The 10,356-nt window shown below is 48.1% G+C and overlaps 1 protein-coding gene across 2 annotated transcripts in view; it reads right to left on the bottom strand.

The window, feature by feature from the left end:
• Mylk (myosin light chain kinase) overlaps positions 1-10,356 on the bottom strand; it is a 188,648-nt gene that overhangs the window by 33,591 nt on the left and 144,701 nt on the right. For both annotated transcript variants that reach the window (XM_028752285.1, XM_028752284.1), the window contains exon 22: positions 8,303-8,605. In XM_028752285.1, the coding sequence (XP_028608118.1) occupies positions 8,303-8,605 (303 nt within the window). The remainder of the gene's footprint in view (positions 1-8,302; positions 8,606-10,356) is intronic.

The following is a 10,356-nucleotide window of genomic DNA, read 5'->3' on the forward strand; positions in this document are numbered from 1 at the left end:
CCACTCAGAGCAAGGCATAACGGAGGCTTCCCCAGGTCCCAGAGCACCTGACCCACACAGACAGCTCCTGACCCACACAGACGGCCCCTGAAGCGGGCCAGTCCTGACTGTAAAAAGAGCCACATGCATACTGGCATCTGTATGGGGGTAGGGTCTCCTCACCCCAGCCTCCTGACTCTTCACATGTCTGGCCTTCATAATGTCTTCTCACCAGTGACCCCCAGCCATCTCCCCACTAACCTTTCCTCTAGTCCTTTTGGTATTTCAGAACCTACATACAACTGTGACAGTCCCATTAGCTTTCAAGTCCATAGCTTGAAAAGTCAGCAACCTATAATTATTTCCATTGTTAAATCTTTTTATACATTTGGTGGATATTTGTTATGGTTTTCTAGCAGTAGAGCAAGCATCTTGCCAGCTATGTGGGCACACAACACACCACACACACAAGGCACAGTCTTTCCTTCCTGGAGCTCATAATTTACGTGTATAGGCAAATCCATACAAACTTGAAGTGCGTCTCAATTACATATGTCATATAGTGAAGCATGTGGCACCAAACAAACAGTGGAGGGGATACAAGACAGGACAACAGCAAAGCCTGCAACTCTTCTCACAAGAAGCCCTTGAGTGGCCTCCCAGGAGAAGATGGAATGAAGTGCCGGTGAATGATGGCGCACAGAGAAAGCTAGTGAGCATCAAGGAGCACGGGAGGGAGCTGCTCCCTGCATCAGCCAGGAGCAAGGGCTAGGAGAAGAGACAGGCGAGAGGACCCCAGAGCTTGTCTACTTCAGAGCCCCAGGAGTTCCTTTGCTCTGGCAGGCATCTAACTTCCTGATCTCAGCCAAGTATCTTTCTCTTTCCGAACCTCAGACTCCTGGTCCGTGAGAGGAAGGAGCTGTACACATAGCTCCTAATACTTTGTGGTCCTCAGCCATCAGGGGGACCATGGTTGAAGGATGGATGAACAGAGGTGTCCTGAGGAAACAGCCAGGGCATGGCAATCATAAATGTGATGACAAGGGTCATGGAAATGGAAACGCGTGAGAGCGAGCATGTGTGTGAGAGCGAGCATGTGCGACAGAGTGTAAGCACGCACATGAGATGATGTGAGTATGTGCGTACAAGGATGATGGTGAGGGGACAGATGAGGGCACGAGTGCACGTCGGGGTAGTGGATGGGGACAGTATGGAAGTGTGTAGATGCGGCAGTCTGCTGAGCGGGTATGAGTGCGTGGGATAATGGACAAGTATGTGAGAGCGTTCGTGTGTGGAATGGTTTGGAAGTGTATAGTAATGTGAGTATATGAGGGTATTATGGGATGGTGTGAGTGTACATGTGAGGGACAGCATGGAGGTGTGGGTGTGGAAGTCTGAGAGCACATGTAAGGACTAACATAGACTTGTGTGAGTGTATATGTACCGGATATGTGAATATGTGTAGGGTAGCATAGGAGCATGTGTCTTATGTCGTGTGATGCTGTGGAGGTATGTGACTGTGTATGTGGGATGGCATAGAATACATGTGTTCGTGGAAGTGTGTGACTGTATCTGTGAAGTGTGGCTACGTGCATGTGATGTCCTGTGGATGTATGTGAGTGCATACCATATAGTATAGATAGTGCAGCCATATACCTGAGAGTGTACACACGTGTGGGTGAATGCATGTGTGTAGGACAGGGTTGTTTCAGTGTGAGAGAGATGTGTGAGGGGCAGTGTGAGAATGTGCATGTGCCTGTGTGTATCTGCACGTGTGTGAGGGGGATCGCATGGCATGTGCAAATGTATGTGTGGGTGGTATAATACCCGTGCATAAGTGTAAAATACATGTGTGTGAGAGAGAGTGTAGAGGTGTGTTAGAGTGTGGAAGGAAGACTTGAAAGGCTGATTTGCTGACACTGCCACCAGAGCAAGGCTGGGGACACAGCTGTGGGGGTGCTTGTCTTGTGAGGACAGTGACCCAGAGGGTTGCCAGGCACGGCTGGCAGTGAGGGCTGTGCCCTAGCATGCCGAGCTCTGCAGGGTTTTGTAAGGTCCTTGTCTGTGGTGGGGGTGAGGGCCAGGGAGCAGGTGCAGCTGGACCTGTGGACAGCTAGTACATCCTTCAGACTGACGACCGAACGCACTGGAACCTAAACAGACAATTGGAGGAAAACTAACCCCAGTCCACATAGGTAAGTACCTCTTGCCAAAAAAAGGGTTCTGAGAGTTTACAAACATAAACCCAGAAGCTGTGATCTGTTTAGAGTTCTTCAGATGTGGCTGACAAAGTTTAGCTTTAGAAAACTAAACACAAGAAGCCTGGGAAGAGCGACATAGGGAACAATCATGAGAAAGCAAATTGGGGAAGGCAGATGAGGGCAGTGTAGGGAATTAGGGACAGTGTAGGGGGCCGGGGACAGTGTAAGGGGCTGGGGACAGTGTAAGGGGCTGGAGACAGTATAAGGGGCTGGGGACAGTGTTGGGGGCAGGGGGAGCTAACTACCATGCTTTGAGATCCATACAGCTGGCACTGAGTGGTGCTGGGCACCTCAGTAATGGAAAGGATGACCCAAGAATGACTCCTAGGACTTAAAAGTGGGTGCTCAGGGAGGACTACCTCACTCTGCCCCCGGGTATTACTCTACAGGATTCTGTGAAGCTTGCTCTAGTTCTTCCACTTGAGGCTCTGGCCAACAGAATTGTGGAGTACCAAAGTGAGAACAACAGGTAGACTCCTCCGAGGGCCCTGGTAGAGCTCTGGGCATCTGTTCCCGGGACACTAGCTGTGAGTAGCCAGCAGACTATGCTGGAGCTGGACAAGGGATGGAGAGTCACAAGGAGGGAGAACCGCTGTGCTAACAGTCGGGAAAGGCAGTGGACACTGCTGGCGTGGGTGTGCCTTAAAAGGAAAGCTTGCTAGAGTGAAAGTGGGGCTGCACACTGTTCATCACTTATGAACACTGTGAGCTGGGAGTCATTCATATGATGCCCCATACAGGAGGACTGGAGGCAGATGGAAGCCATACCAGGATGGACTACAGAGTCAGCACATGCTCGGATTATGTCATTGATGCTATTTCCCATGGGGTTCTGAGAGAAGCAGGAGTTCAAGCCCAGTGGCCCATGACTATCTGGTAGATGCCAGTCACCCATACAGGTCTTACAGACAATGAGACAGTATTTCTTACCAGGAAGCCTCATTGTCCTGAAGTGTGTTGTCTGGTCTGAAGGAGTGGTTCTGATTTATTGATGGTCACCCTTTGCTTTCTTCATCTCTTGCTACATCCAGCGGATGCAGAAACAGTGTTCTGAGCAGCAGTGTAAGAAAGCCAGTGCAGGCTTTCTTGGTCTGCTGTCTACAAAAGTGGTTTGTGCTCTGTTGTGACAGAGTGACACAATGCTTTGAGCTACTAGGGGGCCTTGCCAGCCACTGAGTACAGGCCTTTTCTCAGCTAGCCTTGGAGAGGGACTTAGTTCTGGAGGGACTTAGTTCCCATTACCCTGCCTCCAGTCACAGAGCTGGCTTCCTGGCCTGCCTGCTTGTATGAGCACCATGCCTATCTGTGTGAGCGCCATGCTTGCCCACGTGAGCACCATGCCTGCCCGTGTGAGCGCCATGCCTATTTGTGTGAGCACCATGCTTGCTCTCACACTCCACAACTTATCTACAGAAACAGGGGACCAACTCCTCTCCTCAAAGGTGTTACTCTCTTGTTTTGGTTGTTTGGGGTAGCCTTCCTCTGGGAGGACTAAGATCCCGGGATGCTGGAGTCTGTCTGCCTTCTCACCTTGCCTCCTTTCTCGTTGTGGGGCAAGATGAGGAAAAGTGGGGAGTAGAAGTGTTGAGAGAAATCACCACTCAGTGAGCTGAGCTCCTGGACCACAAAAGGTGGCAGCCATCTCACAAACAAGTCCTCAGTGTCCCTCCCTCTTTCCATGAAGGAAGGAGATGACAATTATGGAAGAAGGGACTTCAACTAAATATATTTTTAAAATTTATTTAGTGTTCTGGGGAGATGGCTCAGAGATTTAAGAGCTCTGGTTGCTCCTCCAGAGGATCTGGGTTTGATTCTCAGCTAACAATCGTCTGTGACTCCAGTTCCAAGGGATGTGATGCCCTCCTCTGACCTCCTCAGAAGGCATGCATGTGGTATATAGACACACATAATTCATACACACAATTAAAAAAAATCTATTTAGAATGTGCCATAAGCCCAAGAGCTAAGTGGAAGAGCTATTTGGAAGAGGGTTCTGAAATACTCCTGTAAACAGATGAGCCTCATCACCCTGGGCTGGTACTGGGAGGGGGAAACTCTAGGACACTCACAAAGCAGGTCCCATCAAGTCTCCCAGGCAGAGCTAGTGCTATTCCTTTCTGTACAGAGGACTGCTGTGTGCTCAGAGAGCACTAGAGGGCAGTGTAGCTCTGGACACAGCTTCTGGGAGCCCTGCAGAACACAGTTTGGCAAGGAGCTGACTGGCAAGGAGCCTCAGCCACAGCTGTTTTGCTAATAACTCTACAGCCTAGAACAAATCAGGAGTAGGGGCAAGCATGGAGGGCCTTCAAAGTCAGCAGGATCAGCAGGGACTGGTGTCTAAGACATAGATGGAACGGGCATCAAGGTGGGCAGCTCTGTTCACCTAGGCCTAGTGAGATGGGCCAGGATGCTGTCAGGTCCGGGATCTGAAAGATGGCTCTGGCACAGGGAAGCCACTGGAGCTGATGGGAAGCTCTCCTTTTTAGTCTCTCACTGTATCCCCAGTGTCCAAGGCAGCCCCAGCAATAGTGGAAGGATACAGGGCACCTGTGGGTGATTGGGTTGAAGGATGGGTTGAAAAAAGATGGAACCAAGGATCAAGATGAAGTAGAAAGTGGAAGCTGCCAGGACAAGCCTGGTGTTAGGATGGGAAGAGTCAACCCAGCGGGGCTTGTGGAGCGAGGGTTGATTGGCGTCGCTTTTCATAAGACCCTCATAGCCCATCACTCCACTGAAGTGACCTTGATGACGGCTGCTTCTCCCATTTGTCCACCAACACTCACACATGCATTCTCCACCATACATCCAAGAGAGCCACTGCCCCCCCAAGTAGAGAGTTACCCTTGCTTAGAACTCACAGTACCTGAGAAGCCCTCACAAGTCTCGTGAAGTCCACAGAAGCTTTGGCTTGGGGCATCCCACACCCCTCTCCTCTTAGCTTTCCTCCCTTCCTGCGCCCCTGTAGCCTGTCCTCTGTGCTTGGGCCTAGCTTGTGTAAACAGTTCTTCCCCTCCTCCTCCCTCTTGGATAAGACAACTGGGCCTGGAGTAGGAGTAGCTTCCTGTTTGGAAGCCCTGGGTGGCCTGGACCCTTCCTCTGGATTTCAGACAATCTCCTCATTTCTGTTCATCTACAGCAGTGGGAGGGTTCTGGAGGTTGCACAAGACTGCCTGCTGTGGAGTTCAAGGGCCAGGTCACTGCCCACTAACATGGTACTCCTCCTAGTCCTGGGTGCCACAGCTCTGGCCTCCTGAAAGCCATGCCTCACCTCCAGCAGCGCCCCCCTCCCCTCCAAGGTTGATCAGGGATTCTGGTCACTTCTAGTTTCTGCAGCAGGGCCTGGATGAGTTCCAGCCAGTCAATGAACAGGTTTTCTCTTTACCTGTGACTCTTAAAATAATATCTTAAAAAATGCTCCCTGACCCACCCTATCCTGCCGGTTGCCTAAGTTGTCCACTGCAGAAGGATGATGATGATGATGATGATGTGTTTGTGTGTATGTGTGTGTGTGTGTGTTATGCATGTGAGTTGGAGTGTTAGGAGGGCAGCAGATGGTGGCTTTGTTATTCAGTTTGCCCAGCATACACTGTAAGGAGCCCGTGGATCATAGCCTTGTGAAAGCTGCCATGAGCCAGGGCCCAAGCTGGCTTCCTCTGGGACAACTGTGACTATCATGTCTTCATCCCAAGGGTTCAGAAGTGAAGGTTTCCAGCCTGCGACTGGTTAGATGACAGTGTGAAGTTGGTTTATCCACTAACATCTTCTTCCTTCTTTCTGGAGCCCTCGGTTATTTGAGGGCTGTTTTATACCTAACTTTGGAAACTCGGGGGATAATTATAAAGACAGCTTCACACTCAGGATGCACCCCTGGGCTGCCTGGTCCTTCCAGGATGTCTCTCTCCCAGGATGTCTCTCTCCCAGGATGTCTCCCTCCTGGAAAGTCTCTCTCCCTGTCTCCTTTGATACCTGAGTGTCCCACCATGGTATCTACTTGACTCCTGTAATATCTCCCCAAGAGCACCGTTCCTTCTGTTTGCCACCTTCTCTGTCTTAAATCCACAGCATCCTCTTCCCTCTCTTTGCATAAAACTTAGCAACAACACCCCATACTTATGCCCTTTCCTATTCATTCCCTCACCAGGGAACCCTTTTCCACCCTGTGGAAACTCTATGGACTTTTATTTCAAAGATTACTATCAAACAACAGGCAACCCCAATGATCCTGTGTCCCAATCTCTTTAGTGTTGATGCAGTTCATTTGCAACTTGCCCCACCCCCGATGTCCACAGTGAATTCCAGATTTCTTTCAGACCCATGAGCTTTCACACTATGGCATTAGTGTTGACCTCTTCTAACCTCTGGGTGGTCTCACTGATGTTATTCAGTTGTCCATTCAACAGGAAAGCTTTCCAAATCTATAGCCCTTGTTTGACTCTTCCTCCTAAGGTTGGGACCCAATGGCCTGGGTATCCCTCAGGTGGCTCTACAAAACTAGTCCTGAAACCAAGCCCTTTATCTAACTTCCAAGTACCTCAGGCCAGTACTCAGACAGCCCAATTAACCTCTTCCCTAATCTGACCAAAGGAGAACAAGCTCTGGGTCAGACAGCTCTGGGTTCAAGCTTCTACTCAACTATTCACAAGCTCTGTGACCTTAGGCAACACGTTCCAGCCCTTTGTCCCCATTTCCCTTGTCAGAGGAGGGCAATGGTAATACCTGCCACATGGGGCTGCTGGGACAGAATGGAATGGAGACTGTAAAGTGATACAGATTCTATTAGCGTATGGCAGATAATGACTGCATCAGCCACATGACTCAAACTAATAAACCTCTAACTGTCTCTTGAATGTGTTCTGAGTTATCCAAGCCAGGAACCAGAGAGTCATCTTAGAACCCTCTCAGTACTCTCTAACACACTCCCTCCCAAATCACCAAGAATGGTCCACTCCATCCAATGGAGCTTTAATTCATGCATGCCCTTCCCATCCCTTTGCTAGGCTACGCTCACAGAGAATCATCTGGTATGAGGCTGACTCATCCTTCTAGTCCATCATCAACCCTAAGGCTTCTCAAATGTCCATGGGTATCTGAATGCCTTCAGGAGCAAAGCATGTGAAGATGAAGCTTCAGGAAGCCCGGGGATGCTGGGATGGGATACAGAAGGCTGCCATAACTGAGTAGCAAAAGCTCCACTACTTCAAAGTTTCCTTTCCAAAATACCGACCACGTTGTCTCTTGTCTGCAAAGCTCTGGAGAGCAGTGTAATTTTATCTAAATGACCCTCTCCACTTTAATTCCTTCTATTCTATCTCCCACGACACATGCCCTAGCTACGCTTAAGCTTTTCAAATGCCACCAGTTTCTGTCACTTCCTACCCTTGCTCAGGCTGTGGCGTTCTCTGTGTGGAATGCCCTTCCTTATTTCCCCTGCTTCTCAGCGTACCAGCCTCCTTCTCGAGCATCAGTGCCACCTCCTCTAGGAAGCCCTTCAGCCTCTCTGGCAAAACTTACATCCTCTCTTCATTTACATTACCCTAGTGGGATGCAGCCTGTCTCATTGAAGTTGTCTGTGCATTCCCCCCTCAACTTAAGCTCTTTATTGGTCCCATATCCTACGTCCTGACACTGAGCAGACACTTACCTGTGAGAGCAACAGAAGCAGAGAGGAGACGAGAGGTGAACACAGGAGCCTGAATCTACCTGACAGCCTGCCTGCCAATGAACACATCAGCCTTGGTGGCAGGGTAACAAACCTTCTGGCACAATGTTCTCACTAAGTATGATATCAGTGATGGAACCAACCCTTTTCATACACTAAGAAAGTATTCTGCCACTGAACTACACCCTCAGTGCTTTGGCTAATGAGGTTTTGAAAGGCCCTATAAACTTCTTTTAAAGTATGGGTTCAAGACACAGTCTTAAAAATCAATAGCGCCGAAGGTACTGCCTGTCACTCCTCTAGATTCAGTCTCTCTGAACCTCCCTTCTCCTTCCCTCTGTGAAATCTGTCTGGGTTCATGCATATTTATTTCAAGCCCATGAAGAAATGAAGGCAGTCCTACCTTCAGGTTTCTCTCCGACAGCTGTGAGCTCAGACTCCTGGCTTGGCTCGCTGGTTCCATAGACGTTGACTGCACGTACTCGGAATTTATACTCGCGGTCAGGCAGCAGGTCTTGGACATTAAAAGAAGTGCTGCGGCATGTGGCTAGTTCTTTCCACATCTTGTCCTCTGTGTCCCAGATCTCAACATTGTAGGACTGTACGGCACTGCCTCCATCATACGAGGAGCCATACCAGGACAGGGTCAGTGAGGAACTCCGAATGTCAGAAGCACAAGGTGTGCCAGCCGGGGGGTCTGGCTTATCTGGGGATGAAGAAGCACAATGTCACTCAAATTCTATAGAACTACAGAGAAAGAACTTTCTCAGCCTCCATGATGGGAATAAAATCCAGGATGCCCCTCTCTCATGCACACACCATACCCCAGCACCGTCCAGTCCTGAACGGACAATGTTCTAGAATTAGCTCTGCCATGGGTACTGAATCCTAGCCTGGTTCCCCATGTCTGGCTCTCATCTTTTCATGCATCAGTGGGGCTGCAACACATAATCCTACCAGTTTCTTGCTTGAAAGAAACTCTCTCCTTGGCGGGTTGCTCAGACCATAAGTCATGGTTTCCTGTACTTTGTCCAAGTCATAAACATATTTTTTTTTCAGAGTAAACAGATCTAGGAAGCTGTGTAGGAGTTGTGGACTATTTCTCATGAAACATGTTTTGAGAGAAAGTTTTGTGTGTGTGTGTGGTTATGTGTCTGTCAGGCCCACAGCCAGTGACCTGTGACACCACTCTCTTTGGAACTTGGGAAACACTTGTCCCTTTGAGGGGCTTGATAGCACAGTAGATAAGCTCTTAAATCAGGTGGATATGGCTTTGAACATAGATCTGTCCCTGCTCAGTAGCTATTAAATGCTCTGTGCTTCGGTTTCCTTATATGGACAGTGCAGGTAATAGTACAGAGTGCTGTGAGGCATTCTTAGAAGGTGGCCAACTTGACCAATCGTTATTATTAATAAGAAGCTATTTCTAACCTTATAGTGGATTGAAACAAAACCACTCCTGCATTACCTCTTTGTTGCTGTTTTGGCATTTGGTGCTGCAGAATACTGTACATGCCAAACACACGTTTTACCACCAGGTAACAACCTTTACCCAACATCTTCAACTTTCACAGGAACTGGCATGCCATGAGATAAAGAATTTCAAAAGTGATCCACAACTGTGTATCCTTCCTGTCCTTGACTAAGGTACAGAAAACAGACTGAAGACAAGAAAAGTGGGCCTTCTGGCTGGCTGCCTTCCCTCCCATATGACCTTGGCTTAGACCAGTCATACTGCTCATTTCAAGCCAAATCATGGCAGCCAACAGTTTAATGAAGTCTTTGAGTTCCCCCAAGTGTTCTTTGTTGCTTATCTAAACAAAACTTCTACTTCTCTGGTTAGTTTTTTGCAGTTGTTTGGTTAGTTACAGCTATCTGCCAATTATAGAAAATCCTTAGTTCTCAACCAACCAAGTTTGAGTTGCCTCACACAACAGCAATTAAAATTATGTTATGTGGACTTGTATGCAAATGCCAGTAACTTTAAGGCCAGTTTGTTTGTCTTTCTTACTGGGAAAATAGTGTTAACGTGTACGTCTTAGGATTTCTGCAAGTACCAAGTAAACAAACACAGACAGGTAAGTGCATGACTTCTGTTTCCTCTCTCAATCCCAGCTAGACAAGAAGGGAGTCTGAAAAATGACCCTAGGGCTCTGTGAAGGAACATCTGTGTGGGACTGTGTGTGGATACATATTCATGAGGCTGTACATATACAAATATAAAAATACACATTCATATGTACACAACCTTCCTTTTCATCCCTCCTTCATTTTAATTCTTTTCCCCTTCTTTTTAGTTTTAAATGAATTTATTTTAGATAATTAAATATTACTTTTAACTGTTTATTCTGTGGACATTCATATGTACACACATATTCCTTCTCACTCCTTTATTTTAAGTATTTTCTACTATCTATCTATCTATCTATCTATCTATCTATCTATCTATCTATCTAT

Source organism: Grammomys surdaster, unplaced genomic scaffold, assembly GCF_004785775.1.
Source record: "Grammomys surdaster isolate TR1022 unplaced genomic scaffold, NIH_TR_1.0 125889, whole genome shotgun sequence".
In the NCBI taxonomy this organism is placed as follows: domain Eukaryota; kingdom Metazoa; phylum Chordata; class Mammalia; order Rodentia; family Muridae; genus Grammomys; species Grammomys surdaster.